Genomic DNA, 17,343 nt, shown 5'->3' on the forward strand with positions numbered 1-17,343 from the left:
AAAAATGGGAAAAAATGGAGAAAAGACAATAGCAACAAAATTTTAGAAATTAGAAATCAGCTGGTGACCCTATAAAACATTTAGCAGACCTGAGAATGCGGAATCCTAAGTCAGCAGTGGGGAAAGCCAAAAAGCAACCAACTTATAATGCAGTATCTCCAAAAGTTTAGAGAGTGGTAGCACCAGGCTTGTCTGGAAGTGGGATTAAAGCAAAAGGGGAAAAATCCGCAGGATTGGTGGAAGGATTATTTTTAAGAAGATGTTTCATGTTTAAACCCTCTGATAAAATTTTAAGCATAGAGGCAACTGCCCTCCTCAATTGAGTAGAAGAATGGAGTTGTTTTGTTTTGTTTTGTTTTAACTTGTAGAGGATATAACAGAGCTATCTGCACAGTGGCCAGAATGAGTACCACATTAAAAACTGGAAGATTAAATAAAATTTTTTTCATAGATTACTGAGACCTACAAATTTATGGCAGCCAAATCTTTACTCTCCAGGTAGGAGAATGGGAGGATCATCTTTGAAGAATCTGGTAAACATAAGAGGTAAAACTAAAGACATTAGGAGTTCTAAAATGAAAAGTCCAGCAAGATTACCTGTAACAAAGATTATTGTCAACAAGCCCCATCCATGTGTACAGAACTTTCAGTCAACTTTTTAGCACCCCACCTCAACCCACTCTTAAAAAAGAACTGGCAATGAAATATTAAAAATCTATAGAAAGTCTCTAGCATGAACCATATAAATCAAAACAAACAATTAAAAACAGAGGCTATGAAAATCTCTAAAAATATATCATTTATATTTTAAGCAAGGTATAAGAAAATATTGCTACAGTGAAACAAGACAGGATAATACAAAATGAAATATTCAAATCCAAATACAGCTCCTGGAAATGAAAAATCTGATAGCAGATATGAAAAACAAAATCTAATTGAAAGAATGGGAGAAATAGTTGAACCAATCTCCCAGAAAATAAAGGAAAAGGAAAAGAGATGGGCAAATAAGAAATAATATATGAAAAATAATGAACATTCCAGAATATTTGTATCCAAATATCAAAGTTTCCAGAAACCTAGCACAAAAACAAACATATGAAAACAACAGAGAATAGGAAATTATCAATAAAATAATTCAAGAAAATTTTTCAGAATTAAAGAACATAAGTTTCCACATTTAAGAACCCTACAAAGTACCCAGTATAGTGTGTGAAAAGGAAAGCACAACAAAGCAAATTATCACAAAATTTTCAGAAGGTTGGGGAGACAAAAGAATAGAGCCTATAAATTTTCAGAGACAAAAAATCAGGCATGAAGAAAAAAATAAGGACTCAGAGTGACATCAGACATGAACAACAAAACTGGAAGAAAGAAGGCATTGTAGTAATGCTTTTTAAATTCTGAAGGAAAATTATCTTAAACCTAGAATTCTACAACTGCCCAAATTATTGTTTAAATATGAGGAAAGAATAAAGTTATTTTCAGAGATGCAAAGTCTCAGGAAAGTCAGCTTATATATATATATTCTTTTTCAGGAAGCCACTAGAGAACGTATTCTACCAAAATAAAGGAATAAACTAAGAAAAAATAATAAAGAAGTTACAGGGTAATAAGAGATCCAATCAAGATACTGCAGAGATTTTCCAAGGTGGCAGGAAGGGAGATCTCAGGATCAAGTCAGTGTCCAGGGCATGGAAGGAAGAGAGTTGCAGATAGCACCAAGTCTTAAGATTCTGAGACATATTATTTCAAGATGAACTGGACAGATCTGTATACTTGAATGCATTGAGATGAGATTCAGAAAACTAGCAGAGAGTTGGAGTTACATGGTGAAAAGTACATAGAAAGCTGAGCAAACAAAAACCAAGGTACTTATCAACTAAAGAAAAACAACAGCTTAGAAGGAAAGGAAGAATAATTGCTTAAATTGGCATAGTCATGAAAATTATTTATATAGTCATCATAATGTAGCCACTAAATACTGAGCTAACTCAAATAATAATGTAAGAGTACTGGCTAAATTATGTGATAGAAAAGATGCATGTTGAGGTGAGAGTGGGATGATGAGAGAGAAAGATGAAAAGTTCATTTCCGTGGTAGGATATCAATAAGTAAAGCTGAGAAATTGAGAGTTCATAAGAGAATGTTATTTAGAAATATTTAGGAAATAAATACCAAAAAGAGTTGAAAGTGATTATCTATAAAAGGAAAAATAAAATAGGGAATGGGACAAGGAACTGCTATCTTTGATAACATACCTTCTATAACTGTGACAAAAACAAGTGAAAAAAGATAGAAGGAAAAAATCACCTCAACCTTTATTCATGAGGGATTGTCTTTATACTTCTCATGCTTAGAAATATTTCTGAAGGAATGACTACCACAGGACCCTGCAGTGCATTCCCTGACACCCTCCCGGCTTTGCTAAGACAAGATTCAATGGTCTATCGAGATCAACAAAGGTTGCTCTGAGAAGAGACCAGGCTGTTCTTACCATCTGTCTAACCACTCCTTACGATTATTAAGTGAAATCGTCCGCTGACTTTAATTTTCAAAATCTTGTTCATAAATCTTTCAGGAGTCAGGCTGAATCCTTCTCTATACGTGATAATATTCGAGATTGCAACCATTGAATATGGCTGTCCAGTTTGGCAGGATATGTTTCCTGGACTAGATTAAAGACTTTGATCCAAAAGCAATATATTTGTGGAGTTACCATATTTTACAATTCTGTGTTGAAGATGGGCTTAGTTACAACTAACGGTTCCAACTGGAAGTGTTATGCTTTGAATTCATTTAAACAATTCAGCAAGCCTGAATCCATCTGAGTCATGGCTTAGATTTTGTACCAGAGGTTAAAATGAAGCAATGTTGGTATACTTAAAATAATAGCTACCTTTCATTGAGTGCTTACTTTATGCCCAGCAGTGTGGTAAACATTTTACATATGTTATCTCATTAAATTCTCAAAACAATTCTATGAAAAAGTATTATTATTTCCATTATATAGATGAGAAAATTTAGAATTACAGGGCTTAGGGACTTTACTAACTTCTTCAGCTAGGAAGCAGGCAGACAAAAATCAAGACCAGAGCTGATTTCAGGAACTGCTCTTTTAACATCCCTATTTCCTCTAAAAGAAAAGTAGTCTGAATATCAGAATATATGAAAGAGTGAGGGTGAGTAAAAAGGCAAAGATTTTTCTCTCATGAATCTTCATATTTTTAAGGATAAAAGAGTTTGAGGAACCGCATAAAACTTAGTTGTAAAATACATGTATTTAACACTTGTTATAGTTTTTCCTATTTTTATATTTCTGAGACTTGATAATAATTTATTGATCTTCAGGGAGCAAATTTTGAGTCTGGAATTTCTAAAGAATTTTTTGATCTTCCCTTCAAAATACCAATCTGTATGTTTCTGAGGTGGAATTTCAGGGGGTTGAGAGCCAAAAGTGATACAGAAATTAAACTCACTGTTCCATTAAGCAAGGGAAATGTGTCAGCAACAGAAATTGGCAAAAGTCATAGAGTGAAATACTGGATAACAGTATTTCTTTTGGCCATGGCAGCTGTGCCTATAGGTATGCCTTACTTTGTACAATAGATGTGTTCTTGAAAAGCTTGGGAATTACTGAAGATTTTTGCAAGTGGAATTGCATTCTAAAAGCCCTAGGAATATACTGTTTTAAAGATATTTGCATTAGTTATATTTTTGAAATGTAAATTATCATTCCCTAAATTATGTAATTTCTAACGGGCCTCCACAATTTCACACATCTCCAATCTTTCTTTAACAATTTATCATCTTCTATATCCTGTCACCAGCTATAGCTCTTTTATGAGGATAGGGACTTTGTCTTTTCCCTGTGATCACCTCATAGAACAGTGTCTGGCACCTAAAACATTTACTAGATGAAGGAATTAACCAATCAATTAATCTTTCCCTAGTCACTGTATACATATGCAGGCCTCCTTACACTTGCTTATACTATTCCATCAGTCTGGAATGATTTTACACTGTTATCCCCATCCTTTCTACGAGACTTAGCTCAAATGCCAACTCCTTTCCAGATTCACAGTTTCTCTCTGTGTGTTCCCACAGATTATATTTCAACATCCGGTGTAATAGTAGAACTTATTCACTGGGGCTTGGCCTATAAGACACAGCCAGAGCAACTGACACAGAAGATATGATGGTGAAAGTAAATTTAAACTTTAAATTTTCACATGCATTGCCAGCTGTCAGCTCTTCCTAGGTTTGTGTCTATCTTCAAAGCTAGTCTGTAAGGTTATCGAGGTCAGAAACTGTCATTTTTTCATTTCTATTCCCAATGCCAAGCAATGTGCATGGCACAGATAAATGTGCAAAAATGGATCCTCGTATTAATTACTAACCAATGTGGTTGTGGTAATGTTGGGCAGATTATCTTGATATGATCTTGGTTATTCTTTTATACTGTGGACTTTCCTCATGCAGATGCTATTTCATGGTCCCTCAGTGTCTTTCCTGAATAATCAGGAAATATTCATCTGTTTCTAAGTACAATAGCCAACCACAAGAGCTGAGGGACTCAGTTGTCTACACTAGTGATTCTCAAAGTGTGATCCCTAGACTTTAATGCATAAGCATCACCTGGGAACTTGTTAGAAATGAAAATTCTTGGGCCCACCCTCTACCTACTAAATTAGAAACTATGGGGGTAAAGCCTAGCAATCTGTATTTTAACAATCCCTCAGTTTATTGTGATGCATGCTCAAGTTTGAATATCTACAGTGGGGGACAACTGGGCAGAAAGTCATCCTCACTATTCTGACATGAACAATGGACTATTTCCTGGACCTAACCAACAACGCCAGCATTGCTATCACAATAGTCAAGTTCTATCTTCTAAGGAAACTGGACTTCATTTTAGGCCAGCAACAGGAACAAATTCATAAAATTCTGATAAAAAAGATCAGTGGATTACCCAATCCACATCACTGCTCTTTGGCTTTTATCACATAAACTGAACCAGTCTGAAAACTATGGTTTTCAACTGAATACCTCAGCTATATGGCATTCTGGAGTTTCCAACCAGAGAAAAATTAGTGAACTGGAATTAGACAAGTTGAAGGAGAAAACCCACAAGAGTAGCAGCCAATGATAACTCATGAAACAGAACACATGGAGTCCCTACGCAAACACTTGATAAATGTGGTTCTCAGGGTCCCTGAGATAAAAAAATATCTTGCCTTTAATCCATCCTTATTTCACATACAAGAAAATAAGGCCAGAGAAAGGAAGTGACCAGCTCAAATATACATAATGACTTAGGGTGGGAATCAGGATTCAAATCCAGGTCTACAGACACCCAAGCCTGTGGGATCTTTCCTACAAAACCACAACAGCCACCCATAAATTCAGACAAATACATGAGTCTACATTTACTCGCAACAGTGCCATCTACAAACTCCAGCCACATAGTAACATTCCCCGTGCCTAAATGCTTTCTCACTCACAACCATAGTCGATTGCTCAACCCAGTAATGAATCCAACAATTTCAGTCACACAACTCACAACATAAAAAGCTAGCTGAAACCTACACTAGATCTTTGAAAACTGATGTGGTAATTGTGACCATAAGGAAGCAGATGTGGCTCAAGCGATTGGGCTCCTGTCTACCATATAGGAGGTCCAGGGTTTGATTCCTGGGGCCTCCTGGTAAAGGCAAGCTGGCTGGCACAGTGAGCTAGCCCATGTGTCAAGCTGGCCTGAGTGGAGAGCTGGCTCACACGGAGAGCTGGCCCACATGGAGAGCAGGCCCACACAGAGTGCTAGCCCATGCAGGAGTGCTGGCCTGCACAGAGTGCTGGCCCATGTGGAGAGCTTACACAGCAAGATGACACAACAAAAAGGGACACAGAGGAGAGACAATAAGAGATGCAACGGACCAGGGAGCTGAAGTGGCACAAGAGATTGAACACCTCTCTCCCACTCCAGAAGGTCGCAGGATCCATTTCCAGTGCAGCCTAAAGAGAAGACAAGCAGATAGAAGAACACACAGCAAATGGACATAGAGAGCTGACAAAGAGCGCAAAACAATGAGGGGGGTGCGGGGGAGAAATAAATAAATAAATCTTTTAAAAAATTATGACCATATTGTTTTATTTTCTATAGAAGTCAAGCTTAAAAGGATCCAGTAAAGAAAGAATACCAACAAGATGAAAACGCAGTTTTTTTTGTAATAAAAAAGTATAAATCAATAGGCAAATAGAGTTTTAAAAAGTGGTTTGAAACACTGAGCTCTAGAGAGGAGAAGGAAGACATTTTTCCTTTAAGCTTCTTCTATGGAATAAATAAAGAGAAAATAACTTGAATCCAGGTTTTCTAGCATCTAGTCTATATTAGTTTCATTTCTTCTGTATGTGCACTATGTTTATTTTATGCCTCAGTGTATCACCTCAGCAACAATGTCATAATCCCCCCAGTATATCCTGGTTGGAAAAACTTAGCTTTAGAGCATCTAACATATAGATGGTACTAAAAAAAATACTGTCCATTGTATCCATCAACTAATCATCTTTTTTTTAAAGGCTGTTAAAATTAGTTTGTCATTTCTTTGGTCTCCTTTCCTTTAGCTTATGGAAGGTTTTGCTATACCTGCATCATCATTTTGCTTTTTATGCTGATGCTGATGCTGATGCAAAGTCCATGGGTAAAAAGTACTTGTGTCATCTTATTTTGAATTATTTGTAGACTTGCAATTAAAGCATCATTTACATGGTGACCTTTCTCTTGTCAAATAGCAAATATTTCTCCTTTAAATCAAAGAGAGGGAAAGAAGTAAACCAAATTCAATTGTAAATAGTGCTGGAAATGTTGAAAATAAATTTGAAATGAAAGAAGAGCCTTTGGAGGAAACTGCTTAAATAATCTTATTTTAAACTTTACAAATTTTGACAATTAGAGTGATCACATAATAAATTTTGTGTAATTATCTTATTTGTAGAGCATCAAAACACAATTTAGTATGTGAATGAGATTAAGGCCAAAAACACCCCAACATTTTTTGAAGCCAGAAATATATCTAGACTCTCAGTTTCAAATAACAGAAAGGAAATTTCCCAGTTTGCCTTGTGGTGAGGTTTGTTCAATCTGTCTGAATGTAACCAGCATTTAAGGATTTGAGAAAAACCTATTTTTCCACATTGGTGATGATCGTGGGGGTGAATGAGGTATGGAGAGATGAATATCATATTTGGCAGATTGGTTTTCCTTTTGCCTGCTTGTTAAGGGAAGATTTGATGTGTTTACTTATCTTCTTGAATGGCTTCGGAAAGCTTCTGGATTTTTTTCTGTAGTCTGATCTCTTTGGGCTACTTCCCAGGCTAATGGCTGGTCCACAAATAGGAGAGAAACAAATATCTAACCACAGAATAGCAGCTTCCCTTTACTTCTTTTACAGAGTTTAAAGCCCCGCTTTCAATTATCTGTGCTCTCTGAATTATTGGTGGTGGGTGTGTTTCAGTAAAAGTCAGGCAACAGTATGTGCTAAAGAAAAAGAAAAGGTCTGTGGAGGGGCCAAGATGTCTTTTGGGACTTCTCCCAAGGTACCATCAGTTGTATCACGGTAGTTAAATATCACGGCCTCCCTCGGTAGGAGTCTCACATTCCAAAGACAAGAAGAAAGAGACTGTTTGAAAACAGCGTGAGAGAAAAGATCATGCTAAAATCAAAAGTATACACATGGATCCTGAAAAATATCCTACCATGCTTCACATGCAAGGATGTTAAGAAGATGAGGATGAAGACGTTGGGGAAAGTAACATGTCTATTCTATGTCCATTTTCTATCCCAACCCATAGCAGAGGAATAAGGTCTCCTGTACATATACTCTCTCTTAACACTGAATATGGTGATAGTAAGGCAAGTCCCAGGCATTAGGACTCCTCCAATGCTCCTGATCACACGGGACCTCATATCAGTTCCAGAATAATCACCTTGTAGCTTATTGATGTATTATAATTGAGATTGTACACCCTAACCATAAGTTGCTAATCAAACAACTGGGTCCCATGTACCACAGGGTACCCAGTGATTCTGATATGCACCCCTGATTGAGAATCACTATTGTGACCAGAATTTACACAATTAATGTTTTTAAACCATCCAGTTTTTATTAATAATACTTGACCCAATGTATTTGTATCCAAACCCACAAGATTTTTAAACTGCCTCTAAACTAAGTCCTAGCAACACAGAGACAACCTCAGATATTAGAGGAGTTACTATCGAAAATGTAGAATAAGCATAAAATAAATCTCTTTTGTTAAAGTAAAGCCTTTGTGGAAGTCAGTGAGGACGATTTGTTGAGTGTCTATGCAACATGCTTGCTGCTAAAACTACAAAGATGGAAAAAGACCACTTTCTGTCCACCAGGATGTCACAGTCTAGTGGAAAAGACAAATAGAGTTAATGATGATGAAAGTCAGACTGATTCTAAAGGACTCAAAATGCTTTATTGGTATGATTTTTATTTCATAAGCATGACATAATGGTATGGGACTTATTTTGCAGAGAAATAAAGGTAAAAGGAGTTACTGACGTCCCTAAATCTTTCTGGACCTCTGTCTTATCTATAAAATGAAGTTAAAATGCCTAGCTGCAGGGTTTTAAGGGAGATGACACCTATTAAAAATCTTTTGAAAAAATTAATACAAAGCATCTCGTGATTGTTATTTATGGTTGTTAATATGTGACAAATCACATATTTTTGGATATTAACAAAGCAAACAAACTTTTGCTATTGATCACCCGGTAAGCTAATGACCTAATGGGGTCAGTATTATGGAGCTTAAAGGCATAGGAGGAAAATGTTTAGGGAATGACAGGAGATAACAGGCCACCCCAGACTCATTACTAGCAAACCTCATAATAACCAACGAAGTCAGACAATAGGTTACTAGCGAGATAACAAGTCGGTCCGACCAGCTTTTAGAGTAGATAGCGCTTGAGTTCAAATGTTCACCCAACAATTTTGTCTAAAGAAACAAAGGAAACAAAAGCAGACATTATGGCTGTGAAATGTTAAGTGCCTCTATGCAGGTCATCAATCACTGTAAGACTTTATATTCTAGCCTCCTGAGTAGCCTACTAGAACTCTGAAAATGAATGAAGAAAAGACATAGAAGGCTAGAAACAGACCACTCTTGAGTAAGCATCCAGCCTGTGAGCTCCTGGAGGGCAGGCCAATGTTCTCTTTATATCTTTTCCTCCAACATTTAGCAAGGTGCCTGGAACAATGTGGCATCTCAGTAAATATTTTGATCTAAAGTGAGCTAAATTACCTCTTTTAACGTTTAAGAATCTTGAAACCCAGAGTGGGGAAGTGACTTATCCAAGGCTCCACTATTAGAGCTGGGATAAGAACCTGGATCTCCTATGCCCTATGCCTATTCTAACACACTGTGTTTCTACTGCATTATATTTTAGTTTTCCATCACAGTGGCCTCAGTGCAGTATGGTTTTGTTTTTAACCACAAAATAGCTTTTCTTTTCAGTTCTGCTAAACTGACGACTGCACAGACATTCCCTTTCTCCACTGCAAGGCCAACTAGCATGACTTTAGAGAAATGACTCTTCTGTACTTAAATATGTTAGCTCATGCCTTGGCTGGACTCTCAGGGCTGGTGCAAAACCCTGAACAGGATGTTGAACCTTTGTTGGGAATCTATGTACAGGTCCCTATAAAGAAAGCAGATCAGATTCCTGCCCTCTATGTCCTCAAATCAAACTGTGTCTGGTAGCCAAACTTCTTTCACCTCTTTCAATCTGCAGTCTCCTAGATGCATGAACATGGCATGATAAAATCATGAAGGCTATTGAATTCAACACATATAATCCGAGTTCCTACTAGGTAAAAGAAAATGCTCCGCCTGAATTATCCAGATGGGTGACTGGGGGATCTTTGAGATTCAGATTATGCCCACAAGGAGGTTAACCTTAAATTAAGATAGGAGAGTGACATTTTAAGATCAGGGATTTAATCTTAATTTTCTTTTACATCCTCAGAACTAAGAACACTGGGCACATATCAGGTACTTGATAAATATTTTTCTAAACAAAAATTACAATGCTGATTGTAAGAAATGCCCTACCTATGTGAGAAACAAATGAGTACTTAGGTCACATAAAGAATGCCAATCAAACATTAGTTAGAGGTAGAATTGGTCAGGGAAGATTTCATAGAGAAAGTAACACAGCCAATGAATCTCAAAGGAGTTGAGCAGAGACACATGAGAACAGGAAGAGGCCAAAGCTATATTCACTCTGTTAAGAAATGCCTTGATTGAAGCACCCTAATATTGTCACAGTATAGTGGTTAATAGCAGGACATTGTCTGGAACTCAAAGTGAACCCAGAGAATAAATGTCAAAGGCAATTGGTAGTTGAAAGTAAATGGCTTGAGGAATAGGGATAGAGAGTATTTAATAGTGAGTCAATTTCTGCACTAACCCCAAAGTGGGCAATTTATTTCCATTTTCTTTTCATTCTTTCCAAAAGCAACCAGAAGGCCCAGATGTGATCACATATCCATGAGCTTCTATACTCATTAGTTAGATGACATCAAATCTTCTCCACTACATGCCTGGAGTGGTGTTATTCTCAGGTAGGATCAGTTCCCTAAGATCCAGACCAGAGCTTCTTAAACTTCATGTGCATATGGATTGTGAGTGGACCTTGTTGAAATGAAGATCCAGATTCAGCAAGACAGTCTGCATTTCTAACACGTTCCCATATGATGTTAATGCTGCTGGTCCGTGGACCACACTCTGAGCAGCAGGGTCTAAACCAGTGGTTAACTCCGGCTATCCATTAGCATCATTAAAAACAAAAAACAAAAAAAACCTGTGCTCAGGTCCCAGCAGCACTTAAACCAGAACCTTAAGTGATGCAGCCCAAGCATATTAATGCTTTAAAAACTCTACAGGTGTTTCTCATATGCAGCCAGCCTGAGGTTGAGAACTTAGCTACCTCATTAGACAATGAAAGATGATATATAGACAGGAGTGGGGGACAGAGAGAGAGAGAGAAATAGAAAGCGTGTACATATGAGAGAGAACCTTTTCCCTTACTCTATATCGATGCTTCTCAAATTTAATGTGCAAAAAAATAACCTAAGGATTTAGTTAAAAATCAATAGGCCTTGGGTAGGGATCAAGATTCTGCAGTTCTGAAAACAAAGCTGGTCTACAAACCAGTCTAAGTCAGTGGTTTGCAAATTTTGCAACACATTGTCATCACCTGGGGATCCTTAAAAAATAACTATAACTCTTCTCATACTGACATTCAGATCTAATTGGTATGGATGCAACTCAGACATGAGTTTGTTTTAAAAGTATGCCACGGGATTCTAATGTGCAGTAAAGTGTGTGAACCACTGGCTTAAAAATTAATACTTTAAGTCATTTGGGAACCTAGAGTCTTTGGGACCCACAAGGCACATAGTCTGTCAAAATTGCTCAGACTGTGCACCATCCCAAATCTTTGAGGCAGCATTAATTACCAAGGTGCATAAAGATCACTGAAATTAGATCATAAATTGATCATTAGATTAATTACTTTATTTTCCTCTCCTCCTTACCCTGTATGATAGGAAGTGATACAAAGTAATAAGTAAGCAAGCAAGAAAATAATGATCCTGTTTGTAAATAACTGAAGTCCTACTCTCTGGATACTCTGGACAAGTACTCTAAGAAAGGTAATGTAAAGGTTGCCAAAAGCTGGAGGCAGGATTCAAGATTAAATGGGCCATTCGATTATTTTTTTCTGGGCTGGAGAACTCATGCACTATGACTCTTTGAATCTACCTTAAAAAGAGTTTCCAACAGAAAAAAATATATATATATTCCTAGAATTACTTGTGAATCTGTTGGGGGAATAAGAATGCACATAGTAGCATAAAGAATGAAAGATGTACCAATGAGAACAGAGCAACCTTTCTATATAACAAAATTTTCACAATAGCTACCATTTTTTTTAGCTGGCCCATTTGCATCAACTTAGAAAGTGAGGCCAAGGAGCAAATAATTAGCCATTCTTAATGTGATCTCCAGCTGGCTAACTCAGCTTCTTCCTAAAGGGATCCAAGAACAAACATGGATAAGGACTCCCACCATGGTTTTTGCCTGAGGCAATTATGACACCCTTGCAAAATGACCATAATATCGGCTCGTGACAAAATTCTTCATTGCCTTTGGGTCAGTGCTGTGATTCATGTCTGTATCACTGCTATCTGGATTGGCATATAACTTCTGGTCTGATTCCTTTCAGATACAGTCCTGAGATTTGTTCTCCTTTCTGAACTCCCAGAAATGACAGAACGTCTAAAACACTATTGTAATCAATGTGAGATAAATCTCCTGGATCTTTGAGTGACATGTGGCATATCTTATTGGCAAAGAAAGGAGATAAAAGACTATTACTGAGAAATATGGCCTCTTTTTATGATGATTCAGGAATTAGTATATAAATTGGAGGCAAAAAATGTTACCAAAATCCCTGGACAAATAATCAAGTTTAATAACCAAATAGCAAGTGTTATATTAGCATACACACAAAAAACTGCTTCATAGCAAATGATGCTGTCTCTTTCTGTTGTTAACCTTATGTTCCAGAGAGACCTAATCAGTTAGAAACATTACAGATCTCTATGAATTAAGAAAGAATGGCTTTTCATTTTAAAATGAATTCTACAATGGAATTAATAAATATATGCCTCAAGTATATTTATAAACGTGATGGATTCTCTCATATAAGTATATAATTGTTATACATGACATGCCCATCAGTGTATCATAAGAATACTTTGTATAAACTGAAAATTGCCAGCTATTTTGAAACTATGTCAATTTAGTTATTTTCATACTATAAATGCTTACTTAGGTTCATAATCTTTAAAACCTACTGATTAAAGATTAAAAGTACTTTATTGAACATATATCTCTTATCATTCAATTTTATTAATCAGCCCAGAACTAGATAATCCACAACCACTCCCTCATCCTAGCACATTACCACAATGACTGACATCCCTGGTTTAAAAATAAAACCTTGTTTCAAATATAGCTTCCTGAGTTCTGGATAATGAATATAGTTTCATAAAAGTTGACATCATTTCTTCTGATTTCACCATAATTAAACACATCCAACATTCCTACTGGATATGTGATCACATCACTCAAGGCTCTTGGAACCTGGTGGGCGTTTTAAGGAGGAAGTGGAGGAGAAGCTCACTGAGACCTGCATGGACAGGGTTAAATCCGAAAGATATCCAGTCTTACAATTTTAGCAGTCACTTTGTTTATGTGCATTAAATATGCCATCAGAAGTTGATTTTTACAGTTCATTCACCAGTTAGTATATATATTTTGTAGATTTGGTGAGGAGAATATTAATATACACATATCTAGAACTAGTAAATGCATCATGATTGGGAGCCCAGCAGCACTCTGATACAGTGTTCATCTTAGAGGTCAGTTCTAACGCACGCTGTTTCAAATAGACCCAATTTCTCTGCTGATAGATATTCAAAATGCAGTAGAATGTGGTCATACACATCCAGAAATACCATCTTCATAGGGTGGGGGTGGAGAAATCCAAACATCTTTTAGCAATGCATTATTGGATATCAGATACAAACGTGCTTGTCGACAAACCTGAAGCAAATGAAATATTTATTTGCGCCCATCCATTCTACAGAAAAGAAATTGCTTTACCAAGATATCTTTCCTCCCCCACCATCGAAAGCTTACCCCCTCTCAAAAAAAAAAAAAAAGGCAAAAAACAAACTCATCACACTTCACTACGCAACTGATGGAGTATTAAACACTGTCTTCCAAGCTGTGGGAGTTAAAAAAAGAATTCGCCTTCCTGCCACACTTCCCCGGTGCTGCAACGGACATAGCATCTCCTCCTCCTATCGACCTAGTATGATGCTCGCTTCCCAAGCACTGCAGTCCCCTCGCTGAGGACTGCCCTGGCCACACGCACATGCAGCGGGAAGTCCCCCGATGGGGACAGTCACATACCTTTGCTCTCCATCTCGGTCCCTTTCGAGTGCTGTGAAGTTCAGTGGAAGTTGGCCGGAAGATGTGGGCCCGCTTCAGATTCCGAAATCTGGGAAACCAATGTGATGATTTCGCCCGTACTTCCTTCCTTCCCCTCAGGCTTCCTGAAAGATGGGATTTCTTAAACCCTGAAGCTGCAATCAGCCACCAAAGGACACTTAGCAGCAGAAGCAGATTGCCTGTACAGGGGATAGATAGGTTGCAATGCGCATCTGGTTTAGAAATGCATGCCCGGTGCCCGCTCAGATTTTTATTATTTTTTTTTTTTTACCTGAATCTGGAAGCTGCAAGCAGGAGCTGTCCTCCGAGCGTGGTGCTGCAGGTGTAGTGACAGATCATCCCACTTTGCTCTCTGGATGTACAGATTTGCATGGGCGCTGGCACGCATGCGCAGGGCGTCCCTCCTTCCCTTTTCACCGCCCCTCGCTACCCCGCCCCCCTTCGCATCGCTCCCCTGCACGGTCCTCAGTGATCCCAGCTGAAGAGCTGTAGCATTCGGTCACAGGGAAGCGCTGCTAAAAATAAACGCCGGACCGGATTTTCCTCTGCAAACTAGAAAATGAATTTGGACTGGGTCTGTGCGTCAGTCCCATTAGATTTTCCAGGAGGCCTAAGAGATTAGTGCCTCCCACCTAGGTATGGTTTTGTTCAGAAGGCAGAGAGAGGAGGGGAGCGACGACGAGGGTTTACGAATCATATTTAATGGTCACAATCCGGGGTTCTTTAAATAGTTGCTGCAGTAACTTTCCAGGTGTCTGCTTCCCCACCGCCCGCCCCCAGCACCCTTCCCTTCTGACTTCATATTTCTCTTTACATGTCTGTATTTATGTTATTTTGCTTCTGGAGTAGGTGGCAGTAGTCCTGGAATTTCCAAAAGGTTAACAATTTGCCGCTTCTGTGCACCTAACTCAGCGTTTTCCTGCATCCCAGAAATCCCTTTGCCCTCTCACCTCAGAACTGTTCCTGAGCAGGCTCCAAGTCTTCTAAAGTTCTCCAGACAATGCTACTGAGGACATTTTGAGGTGCTCTTTGCAATCCTCTACCAAGAAAAAGAGTCCCCAAAGCTGGGGAAACCTTATTGCTAATCAGTACTTTAAACCATAATACATATTTTTTAAAATTAGAAAAGGTATAAGTTTACAGAAAAGATATGCAAAAAATACGACGTTCTCATACACCCCCCGATTGTTGACACTGCATTAATATGGTATTTTTGTTACAATTAATGAATGAGTATTAAAATATTGCTATAGTCCATAGCTTACATTAAGTGTATTTTCCCCTTGTACCGCTCTATTATTACCACCATGTAACAGTATTGTACATTTGTTATACTTCATGAAAGAGCATTCATATGTTTGTACCCTTAACCACAGTCCGTCTTCCACCACAGGGTCTACTATGTTATACAGTCCCGTGCTTTGTACAATCCATCCAAAATATACACTCAATGGCTCTCAGTCTAATCACAAAGTTGTACTGTCATCACCAATTTTAGAAAGTTTTCTCTACTCAAAAATGAAAAATTCCATATCCCCTTGTATCCCCACCCATGATTACTCTTATGAAGGTGGAGAGGAGAGCAAGTAGGCACAAAGCCAAAATTCCATGGAAATAGTAATTTCATATCAACATGTTTTAAAATATCACACTATATTTGTTTAATCTCCAAAATGACTAATAAGAAATAACTGTGGTATGTTCACTACCCTCGTTTTTTTCAATCGTCCAAATTCTCCAAACAGGTATAAAAACAAACCAGGAACTTCTGTTATCTAAAAGACTATGGAAAGAGATGTGTAGATTTATCACACACTCCAGATTACACAAATATTCCAATGCACTAGACTTCCCTGCCATTTTTCAAAGTATTTAAATACAATAAAATGCACTCCCAATGAGAATCCCGAGACTGACTATAATTTAATCTTTTTCTGGTGATTCAGAAAGCTTCCTGGGATTTTCCAACACCTTATAATTACAAATATAATCATGATGGTTCCACCAGACATGGACATTTATTAGTGGAGGGCCCCTGTGGACGAACTGCTGTGGTTCAGCGAAGCCTGCATCTATTCAGCACCCAGTAATTAAAACACTCACGTGTGGAGGCCACAGCCCAGGTTCTACTAACCCTTAGGCTCTCCAATTGCATGCCCAAGTAAATATTTGGAAGAATCACCAAACTTATGATTTCTTTTAAAGGTGGAATAGGCTAAAGGTGGGAATGGAGTTGCTCCTTAAGAATAATGGCCTACTTCATTGAAATAAGTTTTGCTTCTAATATTGCATCCTGTTACACATATAAAACAAAAGTTTTAAGATAGGAGATTCCTTTAGAGTTCACCTATACCAACTCTTAATATTAATTATGTTAGAGATGGGGAAACCAAAGGCAGGGAGGTTACTTGACTTGATAAGCATCACGTGGAGGAACAGAACCAGGCCCAGAATCCCAGGGTCCTGCCTCACAGGCAGGGGCACGCCCTCTGGCACTCCACGATGATTTCTTTATATAACTGCCTCCCATGATCAGTGGTGAAGGAGCACAGACAGAGCCTCCATGCTCATAATTTTCATTATTTTTTATATAATTTGTAAACCTCAGATGCTTTATTATTTAGAAAATAAATCAAATTTAATGTACAATATGTGACCCAACATTCAAGGCCTTTCCATGATCTGGATTCAACCTACCTTTCAAGTCTTCTCCAAGCTTGACTCCTGGCCAATAATTGCCATTATCATAAACAAATGACAAGCTTTTTCTTTTTCATACCTTTATTAACACAGGTGGGAATGAACCCCTCAGGTTAAGGAGTCTGATGTGTGGGACTCTAAGTTGCTACTACATATTTGCTAACCCAATTTCGAAGCCAGTAATGGAGATCTGAGGGGAGATGCAGATGTGTGAGATCAGGTAAGAGTCCCAGGTTAGACAAGGATGAGGTGGAGTGCCTGCCCAGGAGATAATGGGGAACCAAAGCCAGGTTCCAGGCTAGGGGAAGTGAGCCAGCTAGGGGTGCCAGGTGGGGGCAGGTGAGGTGCAGGTGGGTGTGAGGCTGGCTCTTAGGCATTATCCCCTCTGCTTCCCACAGAGTCGGGTAAAGTCAGCACTGTGCTATTACTGCCCCATGTTCAGACAGGTAATTGAGCCCAGCAACTTTAGTGAGGCACACACACACACACTCACGTATACACCACATGTCAGGGAGTGGATGTTGCTCAAAC

At 38.2% G+C, this 17,343-nt stretch overlaps 1 protein-coding gene across 2 annotated transcripts in view; it reads right to left on the reverse strand.

Annotated features, from left to right (window-relative positions):
• FGF12 (fibroblast growth factor 12) overlaps positions 1-14,816 on the reverse strand; it is a 593,543-nt gene extending 578,727 nt beyond the window's left edge. Inside the window, exons 1-2 of one of the 2 annotated variants that reach the window (XM_004460848.5) lie at positions 14,384-14,816; positions 14,074-14,216 (exon numbers count right to left, since the gene is read on the reverse strand). In XM_004460848.5, coding sequence (XP_004460905.1) covers positions 14,074-14,086 — 13 coding nt within the window. In that variant the 5' untranslated portion in view covers positions 14,087-14,216; positions 14,384-14,816. Of the gene's footprint in view, positions 1-14,073; positions 14,292-14,383 lie in introns of both variants that reach the window. The other variant, XM_004460847.4, reaches the window with a different exon arrangement.
• Positions 14,817-17,343: the final 2,527 nt, after the last annotated feature.

The sequence above is a fragment of the Dasypus novemcinctus genome, chromosome 4, assembly GCF_030445035.2.
Source record: "Dasypus novemcinctus isolate mDasNov1 chromosome 4, mDasNov1.1.hap2, whole genome shotgun sequence".
In the NCBI taxonomy this organism is placed as follows: Eukaryota; Metazoa; Chordata; class Mammalia; order Cingulata; family Dasypodidae; genus Dasypus; species Dasypus novemcinctus.